Here is a 21,345-nt window from a genome sequence, read left to right as displayed (position 1 = left end):
GTTTTGGAGAATAGCTTGACTTCCTCTTCTTTATGGCAGTCCCTGAGATATCGGAACACTACTATCTTGTCACACCCAGTCCTTCTTTTCATAAAACTAGATGTACCCAGTTCCTGCAACTGTTCTTTATATGTTTTAGCCTCCAGCCCCTTATAGAATAGAATAGAATAGAATAGAAGTCTTTATTGGCCAAGTGTGATTGGACACACAAGGAATTTTTCTTTGGTGCATTTGCTCTCAGTATACATAAAAAGCAAGATACATTTGTCAAGAATCATAAGGTACAACACTTAATGATAGTCACAGGGTACAATTAAGCAATCAGCAAACAATCAATATAAATATAAATCATAAGGATAAAAGCAACAAAGTTATAGTCCTGCATTCATACGTGGGAAGAGATGGGTTATAGGAATGATAAGACTAATAGTAATAGTAATGCAGCTTTAGTGAATAGTTTGACAGTGGTGAGGGGATTATTTGTTTAGCAGAGTGATGACGTTTGGGAAAAAACTGTTCTTGTGTCTAGTTGTCTTGGTGTGCAATGCTCTATAGCATCGTTTTGAGGGTAGGAGTTGAAACAATTTATGTCCAGGATGCGAGGGGTCTGTAAATATTTTCATGGCCCACTTTTTGACTCATGCAGTATCCCGGTCATCAATGGAAGGCATATCAACTGGTCATTCTAATTGATCCTGTTGCTTGGGAGGGTGTGTGTAAGCTGAACAAATCATATCGCCTGTTTTATTTGTATAATGGATTCCAAGACCATAAAATAACCTACAATTTGGCTGTAATTTGCAAAACAAACTTTCTGATCAGAGGATCATCCATCACCATAGGCTGAGGTATCACCAATATGCTGATGACACCCAGCTATCTTTACTTTATCCTGGGTGAAGTGAGTGATCCGCGCGCATGCACACCCACCCACCAATATAATAGGAATGGATTAATTCTAAAACATTGGAATATTTGATAATTTCAGTATTCATGTTTATTGAGATATATTTTATAGTCAAACACAACTGTAGTCAAATCATTATGATCATTATGATACAGATTCTTTGCATTTTGCTTGCTCTGCCCTCTTACAACTGAAATAAAAGTTGCAAGGATATAAAAGAGAAATATAATATCAGCATGTTTATCATGGCATAGAACCTCCTACAAAACCTACAAAAGTGTAACTGCATATGTACTACACGTTTCTATTCCTTTAAGTTCTATCAAGCCTCTTAAAATGTTAACTTAATGAGTTTTGTAATTCTTACTTTCAGGGGCTATTTCAAACTATTTGAAAATTGATGAAGCCAAAAGTCTGAAACTTTTGTCAAGCATAGTCAGCAAACCCAAATAATAATAAGAAACTAGATTGGACGTTAGACACACAACAACAGACACAGGATGGTAATTCCACCTAAAAGTTGGTCTGTTAAAGATATTGAAGAATTAAACTCTTGAAAACAAATGGGGGTGAACTGATAATTACCATATTTTTTTGGAGCGTAAGACACTCCGGTGTTTAAGATGCACCTTAGTTTTTGGGGAGGATTGTAGCTGCTGCAACTCAGAATCTATATCCACATTCATAATTTCCTCATCTACCACTGCATCAACTAAAACAATAATTATATCACTTTATCTCTAACTGCTTCTATTAGGAAATAATTGGTGTCTCTTCAGATGGCATAAAAATAATTAATTTCTTTGAAGTAAGTCACACATTACTGTGCGATAGGCTTCATTGCAAGCTGTGTAGGGGCTGGGTGGGCTAAAACTTTCTAAAAATATTGGTCAATGTCCTCTTTTTATTAACTGCTCTCGTTTGTTAAGATCAGGTCTCACTATAATAATGTAACATTTGGGGAAAAAGACACAGGACAGGAGTCCTGCACTGGAGGCCAAGATGGAGAAAATCTCCACAGCCACTGTGTATTTCCCTTTGGTGCTAATGTACGCAGGAACAAATGACAACCATACACTGCAGAAAACCAGCATGCTGAATGTGATGGATTTGGTTTCCTGGAAAGTGTCTGGTAACTTCCTAGATAGGAAAGCTGCAACAAAACTGACAATAGCCAGGAAGCCCATAAAAGACAAGACACTATAGAACATTACAGCTGACCCCTCATTGCATTCCACCACAATTTCAGCAATGAAGGAGTGCTTATCCAAGTCTGGGAAAGGGGGAGAAATTCCAAGCCACACAATGCAAAGAAGACTTTGAATAAAAGAACAACAAAGAACAATGGAAAGGGTTAATTTTTTCCCAACCCAGGTCCTCATCCGGGATCCTGGTTTGGTGGCCATGAAAGCAAGAACCACAGTGATGGTTTTGGCCAGCATACAAGAAACAGCCACTGAGAATATGACCCCAAAAGCAGTCTGCCGAAGGAGACAAGTGATCTTCATGGGTCGACCGATAAAAAGCAGAGAACAAAGGAAGGAGAGGAGGAGGGAGAGGAGGAGGGTATAGGAGAGGCTGCGGTTGTTGGCTTTAATGATGGGTGTATTGTGGTACTTCAGGAACACCCCTAGTACAAAAATTGTGATGAAAGAAAGGATAATGGCTACTGTCACCAAACTGCTTCCTAATGTTTCTTCATAAGAGAGGTATGTCAATTCCTTGCGAAGGCAGAAATCCTGCTTATTGTTAGGATACTGATCATCAGGACATTTGAAGCATGTGTGCATATCTGTTAAAACAAAAATAAGTAGAAAACCAAAAGATGAGAGGCCACCAATCTGAGAATCAGGGTATAAAAACATATACTGAAAATTTATGTTAAGTGAAATAAGTTGCGTGAAGAAAGAGAATGGAGTGGTGTATAAATGTAAATCATAATGATAGTAATGGCACAGTCCCTTCATGTGCATTTCTGCTTGGATGAAACTAATTGATTAAGCTCCATTTTTAGGTAGTTCTATAGGTATGATCACAATTGCATGCTCAGTTTATGACAATAATTTATACCTTTTCTGATATGGTTGTAAAGTGAAATTTCATCTGACTGCATTGCACAGTGACCACAATTCTATCGCTCCCTATTGCAATTGTTAATTGAGAATCTGTATATTCATGAACTGGAATAGGGCTTAGGAACAATGTCAGCCAATTGGAGCTGAAACACATGGGAGCCTGGGTATGGCTTAGCTCTGTAGTTCCAAGTCTATGCTAAAGCTGAAAACTAGTCTGCTGCTGGAACTGAAATCAATCTCTCTTCTCTACCACATTGGAAGAACCACTCTTGGTATTGTATATATGTTTGGTGTGTTATGTCTATAAAGTGAAATTAATGAATCCTGCTGCATCAATTACCTGTGCGTGCTTTCTGGATTTGATTGCTGCAACAAACTCTGACAGAATCTTGGGTCAGTATCCATCCAACCCAAGCCATTCCAAATTCATTCACTCTGGGCCCTGAGCCAACGCTACCTGCCTATCCCCTCCCCATACATTTATGTCCTTTTAGCTACCTGCACCTTCCCCTGGTTCCCCACACCAGCATTTCTCCTTTTACACCCCATCTCCTCAAGGTTGTTCATGGGACGCATAACAAACAGATGTGTTCCAAAGCAAACTTTCCAAAGGAAGTGTGATATTTTTCTAAGGCGTTTCAGAGGTCGTGCAAGTTTATACTGAGATAGAGTCAAGGTCATGTGAAGTGTTAATATCACTTTACAATGCCTTGTAGGACAACACTTGGTATATTGCATCAAGGTTTGGTTGCAATGATATAAAAACAGGTTGAGTGCAGAGAAGAGCAAGACAGGATAAAACATAAGAAGAATGGTTGATAATGGTTAAATAAGTCTGACAACCAAAGATAAGCTAATTTTAATAACAATTCAAGGACAACGAGATTATTTGAGAGATCTTTTAAGCAATAAAGTGAGGAGGGAAGTTAATAAAAACTTTATAAAGGAGCTGAAAAGAGAATTGACAGAAAAACTGGCAAGAGAGATAAAATTGTTTTGCCACTGGAAAGATACAGGTTGATAATGGAAGTTGATGATAAAAAGTTAGTTAATTTTTGGTGATTAATAAGTAGGAATTTCAGTATTTTGTTTAGATCTTGCTATAAAAAGGTATAATTTCTTTTGGGCCTGATGAGAGAAGAGGTGATATAAATAGTAAATAATTTTTAGTTAACTACAATAATAACAAGGAAATGTTAATGAATAATGTTTAATTATCTCTCTCTCTCTCTCTCTCTCTCTCTCTCTCTCTCTCTCTCTCTCTCTCTCTCTCTCTCTCTATCTATCTATCTATATATCTATATATCTATATCTATCTATATCTATCTATCTATCTATCATCTATCTATCTATCTATCTATCTATCTATCTATCTATCTATCTATCTATCTATCTATCTATCTATAATTATCATAATTATATCACAAATATAACAAAGGCAACAGTAAAAATATTGGGTTTCTGTCGTGATGGACTCTTGTGATGAGCCGATTGAAAGATAATTGTGAGTTGGTAGGGAAAAAAAGGGGAGGGAATGCTTAAATATCTTATTAACTGATTTTGTTTCAGAATAGATGATAAAGGTGCAATGTTATTGGAGGTTTATTGAAATTGCGAATGAATGCCAGTAGGTGGTTGTGTCTTTAAGTACAAATGATTTCAGATAAAATCACATTTAAATAATTATAGTTAAATGAGAATTATGGTACATTGATAGTAAAATACATAAAGATTTTTGATTTAAAATGTACAATTCAATATGAATGGACTATATGTAATGATTGTGGAAGAAACGCACAAAATGTATTTGTAACCAATCGACACGCTTTCTACAAGATGTAATGAAGGATGTTTCTTTTTTTGTGATTTGTTTAATTAAAACAATAAAAGAACTTTTTTTTAAAAAAGAAGAACGGTTGAGTAATTGGGTATGAGTAGTTTAAGGAAAAGAAGGATTAGGGGTTATACGACAGCAATGTTCCAAAATCTAAGGGGTTGCCGCAAAGAAGAGGGAGTCAACCAGAGGTGGAATTCAGGTAGTTCTGACAGTTTCTGGAGAACTGGTAGTCAATGTTCCCTCTAATTTTTTTCAGTGTGTGCGGAAAAGTGTAGTATTTGAGCAGCACATTTTCATGCCTGAGCACCTGAATTTTTTTCACAGATGTTTCACAGAGCAATTGATTTATAGGATCCGAATTGGAATGGAGAAAAATGGTTTTGTGCATGAGTGTGTGTGAGTGTGTGTGTGTGTGTGTGTGAAAAATGTGTGTGTGAAAAAGAAGAGGGAGTCAACCAGAGGTGATATTCAGCCAGTCCTGACAGTTTCTGGAGAACTGGCAGTGGAAATTTTGAGTAGTTCGGAGAACCAGCAAATAGGCTGGCCCCACCCCCGCTGCCTCCCAGCCTCCCAGCTGATCTTCTTTTGTTGCCCTAAACAGGAGAACGGAGCTGGAAAGAAGGCTAGTGGGGTGGGGAGGGAATGGGATTTTGGAGTAAACTTCCCCCAGGAGTGGGGAGGGAATGATGATTTTGCAGTATCCTTCCCCTGTCACACCTGTCAAGCCACATCCACCAAGCCATGCCCACAGAACCAGTAGTAAAACATTTTTGAATCCCACCACTGGAGTCAACCTATTCTCCAAAACCCCTGAAGAAGCAATGAATCGAAACTAAGCAATGAGAGAATAGAAATAAGAATAAATTTCCTAATGGTTAGAAATAACTAGTTGGTGAAATGATTGACCTCCAGAACCTCTGGGTGCTCCAACACTGGAAGTTTTTAAGGGGACATTGGACAACTATTTGTCCTGCCTGAGCAGGCGGTTGGACTAGAAGTCCTCCAACAGAATAACAAAAAGTAAAGGTGTCATTCTGTTTATGAAGATAGTGCAGCTTTAGAAAAGGCTGAGAGTGCCATGTGTTTGCCAGATAATCTGGGTCCAAAAAGCAAGACAGAAAAGGGAGCCAGGGGCTTCTGCTTTGGCTGGGTGGAAAAGCAGAAAGCTGGGTGCCAGTAACTGAGAAAGGAGGGGTATAGGAGAAAGATCAGTGTCGGGAAAAGGGAAAAAAAACATCCGTGAAACAAATGAATACTGGTTTTTGCTGGTGCATAAAAAATAAGAGTACACAACAGTGATGGAATTTAATTTTTTTACTATCTATTCTGTGGGTGTGGCTTTGTGGGTGTGGCATGGCTTTGTGCGTGTGGCTCTCACCCCACTCAAGGGGAAGGATACTGTAAATTATCCATTCTCACCCCACTCCAGGGGAAGGATATTGTAAAATCTCCATTCTCACCCCACTCCAGGGGAAGGATACTGTAAAATGTCCATTCCCACCCCACTCCATGGGAAGGATGCTGTAAAATGTCCATTCTCACCCCACTCCAGGGGAAGGATACTGTAAAATGTCCATTCTCACCCCACTCCACGGGAAAGATGCTGTAAAATCTCCATTCCCTCCCCACTCCAGGGGAAGGATACTGTAAAATCTCCATTCCCTCCCCACTCCAGGGTAAGGTTACTGCAAAATCCCCATTTCCTCCCAATCAGCTGGGACTCAGGAGGCAGAGAATAGATGGAGGAGGGGCCACTCAGAATTGGTATTTACTGGTTCTCCAAACTATTTAAAATTTCCACTACCAGTTTTTCAGAACTGGTCAGAACCTGCTGAATATCACCTCTGGAACAAAAGTGTGAAAAGTTTATTCATGCTTGAGAAGCTGAGTGCAATATCTAAATGATGGAGGACATCTGGGCTCTTTCATAACACCTCTTACCTGTTTGATTTGTGATCTCTCCCCATGGACATGGAACGCAATCATAGCAGCAAAATGGTTTGTCGTCTATTTTGGTTTTTCTGTAACCGGAAGGGCAGTTATCATTACACAGGGAGATGGGTACTACCTGCCCATGAAGGAAATAAAGTATGTTAATATTTTTTGGGGAGAAATATTCAGAGAGAGTGATTGCAACATTTTGAGGTTGCGGTGCTGAACAACATCTTTGCAAACTTCCTGAAGGAGCTCAGAAACAAAAAATAATTCAAGGTCCATCCTTCATAGATCAGGCCAAGAAGACGGTGGACTTCTTCTTACTCTACACATCGACTGGATGGTTTAGCAGTTGCAGGTGGTGCTCTTGTTAGCTCCCCTAAATTGTGAACCTAACTTAGATGACTTAATGAATTATGAATTCTTAAGCTTTTTTTGTTGCCAGGGTAGCTTCTGGATTCTGTGGCTGCTTCTGGTTCTGAACAAAATTGAAGCTAAGTGATCAAAAGGGCCCCAGGTGAGGGACCTCTGACCAAAGCAAATGAAATAATATATTTAGCCCTATTAAAACTATTGGTTGGTATCAGATATTTTTAATATCAGGTATGTGAAAGAAAACTAAAAAATGAACTATTTCTCTTTAATTTCTTTAATTTATCCCAATTTACTTTATCTTCCTTACATGTTTTCTGTAACCTGGATCGTTTGTCATGGAAAGGAACAGCAGGATGTGTCTTTCTACAAATGAACTTCAGCAATTCAGACATTAGAACAAGAACAATATGTGCTCAGAATTGTTGACCCATTACTATTTTGGCAACATAGCAATAGCAATAGACTTATATATCACTTCATAGGGCTTTCAGCCCTCTCTAAGCGGTTTACAGAGTCAGCATATTGCCCCCACAGTCTGGGTCCTCATTTTATCCACCTCGGAAGGATGGAAGGCTGAGTCAACCTTTGAGCCGGTGAGATTTGAACCGCTGAACTGCAGCTTAGCAGTCAGCTGAAGTGGCTGCAGTACTGCACTCTAACCACTGCACCACTTCGGCTCTTCACATGTTGGTGGCAGCTAATTTTGCTGAGGTTTTTTTTTCAGGGAAGGATGGAATTTCTTCCCATAAGAAAATTCACCATTCAACAGAAATTTAGCAGCCGTATCCACGGAATGCTGGCAATATTTGGAAAAAGAATCTTGGAAGTAAGATTTACCAATATGCTTTTTGAGATGATTGCTTAGCTTTTAATGTAAGTTTCATAAAACTATGCAAAGGGTGGAGGAAGGAAAAGCAACAAAACTGTGTTTCACGTAACATTATCTTCCTTGAATTAATCAACATACACATCTGCAAGCACAGTGACTCTAGAACAGTGATGGTGAACCTTTTCAGCATTGAGTGACCAAACCAGAATGCATATGCATATGCACAAGCCAGCTACTCTTTGAGGATGCCGAAGCATTGGAAAATGACCCAAAACAGCCTGATAATGGCCCAAAAATTGGCCTGAAAAATGCCATGGTTTTTGGGCCATTTTCAGGCTGTTTTTCGGTCCTTTTTGGCATACTTTTGGGCTGGAAACCTCCCCTTCCAAAATGGCCTAAGGAAATAGATATTATGAGAACACAACAGAATCTCCTGATTTGTATTTGCATAGAATCCAGGAGTATTTGTGGTGATAGTCCCTGGCTACTAATGGCACACACCTCTGGCAATCAAATCCTTACTTTTGTTTTAATTCTATGCTCTACCCACTTGATAAAAACAGAACAAAGCTCTGGAGCCAGTGACCACAGCTAAGAATATCCCCATAGCATGAACAGTTTGTGTCCTTCTACAGAAATTATCAACCAAGCTACATATTGTTGCCCCAAAATGTTGAATCTATCACTAGAAAAACTCAGCTTCCCCAACAACTCCCATGATTGAACTAAAGTAAAGCAAAGTGGTGCTGGAGAAGTCCCTTGGACTGCTAGGTGATCAAACCAGTCAGTCCTAGAGGAGATCAATCCTGACTGCTCTTTAGAAGGCCAGATCCTGAAGAGGAAACTCAAATACTTTGGCCACCTAATGAGAAGGAAGGACTCACTGGAGAAGAGCCTAATGCTGGGAACGATTGAGGGCAAGAGAAGAATCGGACAACAGAGAAGGAGGTGGCTGGATGGAGTCACTGAAGCAGTAGGCGTAAGCTTAAATGGACTCCAGAGGATGGAGGAGAACAGGAAGGCCTGGAGGAATGTTGTCCATGGGGTCATGATGGGTCAGACATGACTTTGCAACTAACAACAATAACAAAGATTTCCATGAACCTTTTTGGAATATTGGTCAAAGTGATCAATCAATGTGGACATGATATGCATTTTACCTGATTAAACCAAGTGGGCCAGACGATGTCATCCTCCCTAATGGTCAGCAGGTGATGTGAGAGTGGGTCTGGATCTATGGTTCCCACCTTAACTCTATGGAAGGATTGGTTTGGGAAAGTGACCCAGTTTATGACATCAAATCTTCCTACAAATTCTCCATTTTCATCAAAGGAAATCTTGTCCCCAGCACTGTTATTGAATGAAACTCCTCTCAGGAAATGGTGAAGCTAGACAGCAAAGGGGAAAAAATTGGAAAGATATAAAAGCATGGTGTGGAGGTTGATTGTAGATGCTTTGCAAAATGATGGCATTTGATGGCATTCATCATATTTGTGACAATATGCCATCAAATAACAAAAAAAAAACATTCTCAGCACAATTACAGAACTTTTAATGTGGGATTGAATCACTGTATAGAATATAAAAGCTTCTTATTCTATAGTAAATAAATTAGTAAAGTTTTGCAGATTTAATGTCTGAGCAGATTTCTCACAGATTATAAAATGTATATCTATTTCTCAGAGGAAAAAAATGAGAATTTAATGCAAATCTATTGCCTCTCTTCACATATTGAAAACCTTCAAACCTTGAGAGACATAAACAGATATTATATTCATAGTTGTTGTTTTTAAGGTGCCTTGAAAAAAATCTTAATTCTGGTGATTTGAAGTCAACATGAATCTGTTAAGATTTCCATCACCTCCCTCTTTTTTCCAAAAGAATATAATAACAGTACGAAAGTTTTTTTTTTAAAAAAATAAAAATAAAAATGCATGAGAAAGTAATTTCATGCAATCTTTTGTAGATATAATGAGATGAATATGTCAGAATGTTTGAAAGCTATAACAACTAGTTTATATATAAATTAGAATAAAGCTGTACATGCTACTGAAGAAATAGCTGAAAATAAAAAATGAATAATTCTAGAAGTAAAAAATATCAAAATTAAAATTCAATTTAGACCTGTCGAGGATAATCTTATAAAACCTTTTGCTACAAAGCCCTCTTGAGCTAGAGAGATTTTTTTTTTCTGTTTAGAAATGAGCCATGATCCCAATAAATCTGGCAGACTCATTCAGTCATAAATTTCACAAAACTTCTTTTTAAAAAAAATGTTGAATAAGAGGACATAGTTTAACATTAGGACGGATTTTTTCTTCTTCTTCTTCTTCTTCTTCTTCTTCTTCTTCTTCTTCTTCTTCTTCTTCTTCTTATCATCATCATCATCATCATCACCACCATCTTTTAAGGACCCCATAATCCATTGTGGGATGAGCAGAGTGTTTAATGGCCAGATGCCCTTCCTGTCACCAATGTGGAGTTTTGTTCAGCAGATATATTCTCATTGTGCCCAGAAAAAGAAACATCTGTTTCTACATAGGATCGAACTCACAGCCCCCCGAGGGTGAAGTTACAGCACCACCTCTTGGCCACCACACCACTCCTATTAGGACAGATTTCGTCCTCTGCACAAATGCTTATTGGTGGAAAATGGTACAAAACCATAATCAAACAGAGAGGTGCCATGAATATTATCCATTCTGACAAAGATAATGGAGATAATCCAACATGGGGACATTGTTCCCTGTAAGGTGCGCGGCTGCGCGGCCGCGCACATGGCAAGAAAACACCGCACAGGACTTTTCAACTCCCGTGCAGTGATTTCTACTGCCACAGGCTCCGGAAGCTGGGGAGGAGGTCCTTTGCAGGTGCTGGCCAACTGGCCCTGGACTTGTTTTGATGAACACGGGGCGACTGATGGTAATTGTGAAGCCCCAAAGCCCCCGCCATCACCGGACTAACTGCTGCTGCCTCCTCCTCCTCTAACAGCACCGCCGGATTTGCTGCCCGGCGCTGCGGCTTTGAGGAGCCTTGAGGCTACGGGAGCCAGTAGGAAGGCGGCGGAGGGGCGGGAGCAGGAAAAAAAGCCCCGATGGCTCCTCAAAAGCACAGCGGAGGAGGTGACTAAAGTGACTGTTTCATGTAAATTGAACTGAAATTGTCCATTTAAAATTGGTTCTGGTGGGGGGGAAGTTGGAGCAGCCAGAGGAGGAATCTCCCTGCTGCAACCCTACTCCTCAGGCAACATTCTGGAGTCCTGTGCAAGGGGGAGGGGGGAGAGGGTGGGGGAAGGGAGGATAACACAAAGCTACAGCCTTGCTGTATTTTAACCAAGATGTGAGGGTGGCAATGTCTGGAAGAAAATAAGTCAATTTTCCCTTTCTTGAAACTGGAAAATTTGGGGAACATACTTTTTCATTCAGTTCAAGCAATGTTGTATTTCATTGATCCTTGGTTCAGTTCAGGCGATGTCCAATACGAATAGTGAGGGCTAGAATTTGTCAACAAGGGGTGGGTTGGGAGGGGAGGATTATTTTTTGTTTGGAACTGGCAAATGTCCAGCAGAGCTAAGATTTTGGCACAGCATATGTACACGAGTCTATAAAAGGAGGCTGTGAATCTATTGTCAAAAGTGCTGAATTATAAAATCCTGACTTATTTTTAAGAGAATTGGCTCAATAAAAGCTCACTGGGACCTGAAAAAAAATAAAGTTGCATGTGGCAATCTAAGCATAGTGTCTTACATTCTCTTACAGCCCATATCAAATATTTATCCCCCTCCAAGATGGATGATGGTCCTCTAGGAATAATATATAAAATCTGGAGGAGTTGAGAGTATTATCTTAAGATGCCATCCTTTGTTTGATCTATATTGGGACTTTTAGGGTTGACAGGTTTCTACTTGATGATTAGACCCATCATTCCAACTTTGTAAGGGATGCTGATGTTTGTTATGAATAGCTTTAGGAAGTTGTTCTTGTTTTGTGGAATTTGTACCCTAACCTGCAGATCTTTAGCAATTCAAACTATTTTCTAAAAGCAGCCTTATTTGATCATATTTGTACATTGTTGTTGGCTGGTTTCAAAGAAAATACAGGAAATCATCAATTAGATGTTATTTGGTTGAATACAAGGATTTCTGATTAATATTCAAACTTCAGACAGGACTGTTTTAACTGTAACATAAGGCAATGGATTTCTGAAACACTGCTACAGTATGGGATTCCTTAGAAGGTAACAGGAGGAAATTATGTTACAGAGAGATTGGTATTAATATGCTCCATGATTTATTACAAAAAAAATGTTGACTTGCAAATTTGCCCAGCTGAAGGAAGAGCTATCCCACAAAGAGCAAAGTCATAGCAGAGAATTGGAAGGAATGAGGCTTGAGGTTACCCAACTAACACGGGAACTGCATCAATGTGAAATCACAATTGCTTCTTCTTTGGGTTCTACTTTAAGCTTAGAGCAACAACTAAAAATAGAGAATGAAAAAGTGGAGCAAAAGACAGTAGAGCACACAAGTCTTAAAGCTGTCAAGTTTGAACACCTCTGGTTTTTTTTTCCTAAAGGGTTAGAGGTGCAAGGATCTTGTAACCTGACAGCTTTAAGACTTGCGCACTTCAATGCCAGAGTTCCTGAGCCAACATTTTGGTTGCTAAGCAGGAGCGTTGTTAAGTGATAGTGATATTATATAACACTTTTAATTAAGTGGGTACCTTGAATAAACATAACTTTGAGTTTCAAATAATACTGATTTCATTGTTGTCTTAGGTAACATCTGTGAAAAAAATTCAGGTGCTCAGGCATGAAAATGTGCCGCTCAAACACTATACTTTTCTGCTCACACTGAAAAAAAATTAGAGGGAACATTGCATGGGGAAAAGGTTCCATTGAACAAATAAAGGGAAATAATTCACATCCGATTTGCAATAGATTTTTTTTATGGAAATGGCATCACACTGCATGAGAATGCGAACCTTGCAACAGTGGAAGAAATGAAAACAAAATTGCTAGCGAAAATGCCCAGAACATACAATATGGGGCAGGAGGACCAAGGAGAAAAGTAACCGAGAACTAAGGAGAATTTTCCTAACGGTGAGAGCAATTAAACAATGGGATGGTTTGCCTTCAGATGTTGAGGGTGTTCCATCACTGGAGGCTTTTAAATAGAGACTAGGTAGCCACTTGCCTGGAATGGTATAGGATCTCCTGCTTGAGCAGGGGTGAACTACAAGATCTCAAATTTGAATTTGAATTTTATTTCATTTATATGCCGCCCTTTTCCCCGAAGGGGACTCAGGGCGGCTCACAATCCAAGTCAAGGGAAGGGGTACAAATAAAGAATAAAAAAGACGAACAGAACAATACACAATTTAAAAGCACACAACAACCATACCATTCGAGGGGTGGGGCAAGAGCTCTTTAGCCCCAGGCCTGTCGGAACAGCCAGGTTTTAAGGGCTTTGCGGAAGGCCTGGAGGGTGGTGAGGGTTCGAATCTCCACGGGGAGCTCATTCCAGAGGGTCGGAGCAGCCACAGAGAAGGCTCTCCTCCGGGTGGTCGCCAGTCGGCATTGGCCGGCGGATGGAATTCGGAGGAGGCCTAATCTGTGGGATCTAATCTGTGTATTGGAGGTAATTGGCAGCAGGCGGTCTCTCAAGTACCCAGGTCCAATACCATGAAGGGCTTTATAAGTGACAACTAGCGCCTTGAAGCGTATCCGAAGACCGATAGGCAGCCAGTGCAGCTCGCGGAGGATAGGTGTTACGTGGGTGAACCGAGGTGCACCCACGATCGCTCGCGCGGCTGCATTCTGGACAAGCTGAAGTCTCTGAATGCTCTTCAAGGGCTGCCCCATGTAGAGCACGTTGCAGTAGTCCAGTCTAGAGGTCACAAGGGCACGAGTGACTGTTGTGAGGGCCTCCCGGTTCAGGTAGGGACGCAACTGGTGCACCAGGCGAACCTGGGCAAATGCCCCCCTGGTCACAGGCGACAAGTGGTGTTCAAAAGTCAGCTGTGGGTCCAGGAGGACTCCCAAATTGCGAACCCTGTCTGAGGCGCGTACTGTTTGACCCCCCCAGCCTGAGAGATGGAAAACTTGGCCAATTAGTGGGAGGGAAACACAAAAGCCACTCGGTCTTATCCGGATTGAGTGCAAGCTTGTTAACCCCCATCCAGACCCTAACAGCCTCGAGGCACTGGCACATCATGTCGACCGCTTCACTGAGTTGGCACGGGGCGGACAGATACAACTGTGTATCGTCTGCATACTGATGGTATTTTATCCCGTGCCGTCGAATGATCTCACCCAGCGGCTTCATGTAGATATTAAACAGGAGGGGGGACAGGACCGAACCCTGCGGCACCCCATAATTCAGAGGCCTAGGGGTCGATCTCTGCCCTCCGACCAACACCGACTGCGACCTGTCCGAGAGGTAAGAGGAAAACCACCGTAGGACAGTGCCTCCCACCCCCACCTCCCGCAGTCATCGCAGAAGGATACCATGGTTGATGGTATCGAAGGCCACTGAGAGGTCAAGGAGCACGAGGACGGAGGCATGACCTCCATCCCTGGCTCTCCAGAGATCATCGGTCAGCGCGACCAAAGCGGTTTCTGTGCTGTGGCCAGGCCTAAATCCCAACTGAAAGGGATCTAGATAATCGGTTTCCTCCAAGGACCGCCAGAGCTGAAAGGCCACCACTTTCTCAACAACCTTCCCCACGAAGGGGAGGTTGGAGACTGGACGATAGTTGTTTAAAACGGCTGGATCCAAAGATGGCTTCTTCAGAAGGGGTCTCACCACCGCTGTCTTTAAGGCGGGGGGAAAGAACCCCTCCTGAAGGGAGGTGGTAACAACCGCCTGGATCCAGCCCCGTGTCACCTCCCTGCTGTTAGCAACTAGCCAGGAGGGGCATGGGTCCAGTACACATGTGGAGGCACTTACGGCTCCCATGGCCTTGTCCACTTCCTCAGGGGTAACAGCTTGAAAATCAATCCAGTGATGTCCATCCAGATTCAAAGATCCCTTCCAACGTTATTATTCTATGTATATTCGATACAGTATGCAGCAACGCATCCCAGCCTTTTTCTCTGCTCTATACTTGAATCACAGATGTTTATATAAGCATCCAATTTGAAGATAACATTGATTCTTCTTCATGGTAATAAGATTTGTGATCCCAAGCATGTCACCAGGATCAATTGAATAAAATAAACTGATAATATTACCCTTCCATCAATAGGTGCAAAAGTGAAATAGAATAGGACTACAGAATTGGAAGGGACCTTGGAGGTCTTCTAGTCCAAACCCCTGCTTAGGCAGGAAACTCTACACCACTTCAGACAAATGGCTATCCAACATCTTCTTAAAAACCTCCAGTGTTGGAGCATTTACAACTTCTGGAGGCAAGTTGTTCCACTGATTAATTGTTCTAACTGTCAGAAAATTTCTCCTTAGTTCTAGATTCCTTCTCTCCTTGGTTAATTTCCAACCATTGCTTCTTGTTCTACCCTCAGATGCCTTGGAGAATACTTTGACTCCCTCTTCTTTGTGGCAGCCCCTGAGATATTGGAACACTGCTCTGTATCTCTACAAACATCCTGCACTTCTCTGATAAGGAGACTTACCTTCCATGACTCTTGTTTAAGGGTTTTCCAAGATCTTTGCCTGTTTATAGATGAGTACAGGGCTTGTAAAGCATGCGCAACAGCATAGACGGCATTGTAGATGCAGTAACTGTGGGCAGTCATCCTTGTTTCAAAAACAGCCATGGGAAGAGTCTCCAGCTTCTCTGCTCCAGTGCAGATATTCTGTTCCACGGACTCATTAGGAAAGTTTGGAATCAGGCAATTGAAAAGCTGTTGCCAGATCTCTTTTAAGAAACCATCTGCTTTGTGCAAAAAAGGATTCCTCATCCGAACAAATTCCTGAAATCCGGACACTTCCTTGGATTGGATTGCCAGGGATATGGCGCCATGGAGGAAATCTGTGCTCCAGTGTCTTTGAAACAAGACAGATGAAAAGTCCACATCTGCTGTCATGATCCATACTTTTGCTTTTTTGTCTGCCTTATCATAAAATTCTGAAAATTCAAGTAAAGCCCATAAAGATGTTATCCCATGAAATTCTCCATGAAAAATCACTGCATTAGCTCTGCTGCTCCAGGCAAAGTTTAATTTAGCACGGGCTGCTTCCATAAGCGCATCCATATTACCCAACAGCCCCCCAGGTAAAGTGTCAATGAAGCCAAAACAGATGCCATGCTGTGAAAGGAAAGGTAATATCTTCCGGAGCAATAATTCTGTCTGATGGCCCATGTCAATATAAAATACGCCCATCCATATCCACTTGAAATGAAGTAACAGCTGGAGAATCCCATAATATTGATAATCTGCGTTGGGAAGCATCCAATGGAAGGACATTGCTTTATTCTGTGTATTCATCTCTGGGGCAGAAGAGTAGGCAAGCTAAGAGAAGGTAGCAAAAAATGAAGGGAAGGAGAAAAACAGAATAGGAGAAGGGTTAGTCTTAGAAGGAATTGGTTATTTAGATATTTTTTTGTTTGTGATTTCAGCAAAACCCTCATTATGTTGTGATTTCTAAAACTATACTGAAACCATGTGGTCTGATACTCATGGGAATTATTCCTTTTGTGACCTGTTAAATGGAAGCCTCCCAATATTGAAAAAAATTAGTAAAATAGGTAATTAAAGCAAGTATTAAGGCAAAATGCAAGGTAATGGTAAAGGTTTCCTTCGCACATATGTGCTAGTTGTTCCTGACTCTAGGGGGCAATGCTCATCTCTGTTTCTAAGCCAAGGAGCCAGTGCTGTCTGAAGATGTGTCCTAATCATGTGGCCGGCATGACTAAATGCCGAAGGCACATGAAACGGTGCTACCTTCCCACCAAAGGTGGTGCCTATTTTTCTACTTGCATTTTTATGTGCTTTCGAATTTGTGGATTGGCAGAAGCTTGGACAAGTAACGGGAGCTCACTCTGTTACATGACACTAGGTATTTGAAGCACCAAACTGCTGACCTTTCTGATTGACAAGTCAGCATATTAGCCACTGAGCCACTGCATCCCTCAAGGCAAAATATACTTGAGTGGAAATACTGAATGTAACCTGAATTTCAGAAATAAATATTTCCATATTTTGGCTTATTTCAGATACTTCTCTGACCGAGTTCAGTTATTTGTTTATCCTTTTTTATTGTGCCTTAATTTTAATTCAAATTAGTAGCCAAATCTACATTCTGGAACCCAACATCTTATGTTTCGTATTCAACAAGCAAGGCAATTGTTATGGATTTCTTCTATTTTTCTTTATTCCCTGAACAAAAAGTACCTGTGCAATCTTGTAGGGACTCAGAATGGCTGCTATGTAGAAGAAATCATTTGAGTTAGGACCTCCAATCACTGCTACGAGATTGTTCCGGAAATCACATTTATAGTTTGGGATGAATCTGTCTGGTGTGGAGAGGATTTTCATCATTGCCTCATATGTCAGTTTTGGATTAAAATAGTTATTATAGATATTGAAGCCAATGGTGATATTGGTCAAGATCTGGGGATTTCCATTAATCTCCTTCACAGCAAATACCAGAGCCAAGATGTGTTGATAGGTCTGAGTTAATAATCTGCAATACAAGTGAACAATAATAACTACATTCAGTGCATACGTATGCTTACAGAGAGACCCAGTTGCAGTTTTAATAACTCTGAACTTGATCACAATCTGAATGAATAACAAATATATTGGAAATCTCTCCATATTTACTACCATTAATTTGAATGGTAACAGCTAAATATTAAAAAATAAATCAAGAATCTGCTTCTACAAGATTTGTCTTATAAATTTTCTCTGCAAATCCATGGTGGAATGAATGCTTGCCATTTTAAATTTTGGTTCATATGCAACATACTTCTCCCCACCCCAAAATAATGTAATGTGAAGACTGCTGCCCTGTCTCTGAAAATATCAGTATCTCCAAGAATGAGGTTCTATAGATGACAAACTCTTCTAACTTCCTAAACTAAAAATGATTTTTTTTCAGAAATAGGAAGAAATGCTTACTTAGATTATAGATGTTTTGTTTTATCAGGTTATTGACAGAAATATCATCTGTTTACCTATCATCTATCTATCTATCTATCTATCTATCTATCTATCTATCTATCTATCTATCTATCATCTATCTATCTATCTATCTATCTATCTATCTATCTATCTATCTATCTATCTATCTATCTATCTATCTATCTATCTATCTATCTATCTATTTATCTATATCATCTATCACCTATCTATCTATTCAAATAATTTAACAACTGGTTCTCTGCCCTAATGATTTCTTCCAACAACCAGTTCACCAAACTGCTCAGAAAGTTAACAACTGGTTCTCTCGAACTGGTGCAAACTGGCTGAATCCCACCACTGGTTTTGGACTTTTGGACTTTCAACATTCTTTTGATGTAGCTAGTAACAATGTAGAATTAGTTCACCTAGTTGCTTTTTTCTCTCTGGTTTTTGGAGGGTTGATAACATTTGGTATCTGCCTGTCTGCCTCTCTGCCTGCCTGCCACCCTGCCTGCCTGCCTGCCTTCCATCTCTTTGTCTGTCTGTCTGTCTGTCTGTCTGTCTGTCTTATCTATCTATCTATCTATCTATCTATCTATCTATCTATCTATCTATCTATCTATCTATCTATCTATCTATCTATCTATCTATCTATCTATCATCTCTCTCTCTGTCTTCCATCCAAAATCCCCCCCATCTCCCCCCCCAAAGTAAACAAACTCTACAATCACCACTTCTATTATTAGCAGGATAGAGATAAAACAGGTGTGTAAAGCATCCAACTTCTTACATAAAAAAAGCAGAGAGGTCTTCAAAAGGATGTCTTGTGAATGTGACATCCTCCGAAACGACAAAGCTGTGAGAAATTATACCACCAAGTATGGAATCTCCTGGTTCGTGGTATATATGAACAAATGGGCTGGAATCACCCAGGGTGCCTTCTGAAAAAGAAACTTTGCAAATGCTCCTAGGAAACACCCCTAACACCAATATTCCAACTATAAGATATCCAAATCTTCCTGCAGAAAATCTATTCACTTCGCCCATGACTGGTGAAATATTCTCTAATATGACGGTCAGGATTTAGCTGGAGAGCTAAACAAGCTGAGGATAAACCAGCTTTTGAGCTACAAGTCCTCCGTATTCAAAGTTTCAGAGACCAAAGGGAATGTCTCCTTTATGTTTAAAGCGGTGTCCACATCCTGTTGCATTTTACAGGGAGTTGCCAAATGAAAAGGAGAAGTCAGTCAAGATTATAAGGACAGGGCAGATGATTACCTCACCAGAGTTCTTCCTGATTCAACAGTGAGGAAATATTTCTTCCCTCTGGTGTTGGACAGCCATTTTTCAGCTTATTCCCCTGGTGCAATTGGTCCATAGTACACAATAACTATTCCAAATGATGCCAGGGGAAAATAGTGATCCCAACAGATGAATAACTGCTGAATATTGTTTTTCACAAGATTTGCATTGTTGAAACCAGTGCACGTTTGTGAGATAGTAAAAGTAAGCTTAGAAGTCTAAGATGACTCCATTCCTGAGCACTCTTGATTGGATAAATTTTATACAAACTTCCAGAACATCTGGAGATGTTGTCATAAATAATTCAACCTGTATTGCATCATTATAGATCTCGGTATACTCATTGAACTCTCCATAGATTTACAAATTTCATGTATTTTTATTTATTGTAGTATTGGTCTGTAATAGTGTGGTTCAGTGCTGGGTTTCACATTATGTTACCACCGGTTCACCACATGGAGACCCGCTCGTTTCACAGGTCTGAACTGGCTGAATACCACCAGACTAAAATCTTGGGAAAAAATGGATCACTAGTTGACTTCTCCAAATAAAATTTGCTTTCATTTAGGCAAGAAAAGACAAATTGTAGACTATATTTTTTTCTAGTGACTAGACACACACACATACCCCTGGTATGCCCAAATATGGGAGGAAGTTCACTGCTTCCATTCTCTGTCCATCGGCTCGTCATAAGAGACCATCCAGACAGAAATCCAATATTTTTACTGTTGCCTTTGTTACATTTGTGTTGTATTTGTGCTGATAAATAAATAAAGGGAGACTAGTATAGATCTATTTCAAGCTATTTAGCTCTCATCACCTAGCCAATCCCAGTAAGGGTATGGCTAGCTGATGAGAGCTAAATAGCTTGAAATAGATCTATACTAGTCTCCCTTTATTTATTTATCAGCACAAATACAACATTTTATATATATATATATATATATATATATATATATATATATATATATATATATATATATATATATATATATATATATATATATATATATATATATATATATATATATATATATATATATATATATATATATATATATATATATATATATATATATAAAATTTAACAACTGGTTCTCTGCCATAATGACCAGCATAGTCATAGCTCAGTGGTCATGTGACAATGTGTCCGTGGCCAACTCACATCGATGGGCGCTTCACCTTAACTGTTACAATGTAATAAGGGTTAACCGGAGAGGCAGTTTGTTTAAGCAGGTCAATAAAGGTGAGGCTAGAAACAACACCATAATTTTTCCTTCCTGCCTTCCTTACAGAATTAGCCCTGTAAAGTGGGGAAAAAAATAAAATAAGATTTCTTCCAACAATCGGTTCGGAGAACTGCTTAGAAAGTTACGAACCGGTTCTCCCGAATAGGTGTGAATCGGTTGATCATATATCCCATCACTGATTGATATACATACATATACATATACATATACATATACATATACATATACATATACATATACATATACATATACATATACATATACATATACATATACATATACATATACATATACATATACATATACATATACATATACATATACATATACATATACATATACATATACATATACATATACATATACATACATGTGCGTGTGTGTGTGCGTGCGCTGCGTGCGCGTGCGTGTGCATGCTGATTTTCAAAAATTTTAGGTGGGAGCATGTGACTGAGTGGGTGTGGCCACCTTGACCTCACTCACACCCATGCCCACTCAGCCACATGACACCCTCCCCACCCACCCAGAGTGGGGATTCTAGGATCCTAGGATCACTGCAACATTGTTTTGTTAGGTACTAATTTTCAGTGGGTGAAATGGATTGCCAAATTTACTGTAAAGTTGATGGAAATAAGGTCTATGTTGGTGCGGCAGAACGTGGTAGATTGTAGGAAAGCTCACTTGACGGGGTAGACATAGGGGTGACATTGTAATAAAATTTTAAGCATATTTAATTTGTATCTTAAATT

General features: G+C 39.9%; 1 protein-coding gene across 1 annotated transcript; it reads right to left on the bottom strand.

The window, feature by feature from the left end:
• Positions 1–984: 984 nt before the first annotated feature.
• LOC148046584 (vomeronasal type-2 receptor 26-like) lies at positions 985–19,255 on the bottom strand. The gene is made up of 6 exons (XM_087714860.1): positions 19,176–19,255; positions 17,313–17,604; positions 15,591–16,430; positions 9,119–9,346; positions 6,761–6,887; positions 985–2,699 (listed from the first exon to the last, which is right to left on the bottom strand). The coding sequence occupies exons 1-6, from the start codon at positions 19,253–19,255 to the stop codon at positions 1,798–1,800; spliced, it is 2,469 nt and encodes an 822-aa protein (XP_087570986.1). The 3' UTR covers positions 985–1,797.
• Positions 19,256–21,345: the final 2,090 nt, after the last annotated feature.

The sequence above is a fragment of the Thamnophis sirtalis genome, unplaced genomic scaffold (assembly GCF_051295495.1).
Source record: "Thamnophis sirtalis isolate CommonGarterSnake01/CBP01778 unplaced genomic scaffold, rThaSir2_p1.2 scaffold_4, whole genome shotgun sequence".
In the NCBI taxonomy this organism is placed as follows: Eukaryota; Metazoa; Chordata; class Lepidosauria; order Squamata; family Natricidae; genus Thamnophis; species Thamnophis sirtalis.
This window is presented reverse-complemented; position numbering and strand designations above follow the sequence as displayed.

Coding starts and splice junctions, on each gene's coding strand:
- LOC148046584 (XM_087714860.1), bottom strand. CDS start 19,255: ATGCAACAGGATGTGGACACCGCTTTAAACATAAAGGAGACATTCCCT. Junction 9,347..15,590: donor TTAAACAAGAGTCATGGAAG/GTAAGTCTCCTT, acceptor TTTGCTGTCTAG/CTTCACCATTTCCTGAGAGG. Junction 6,888..9,118: donor GGCCCACTTGGTTTAATCAG/GTAAAATGCATA, acceptor CTTCATGGGCAG/GTAGTACCCATCTCCCTGTG.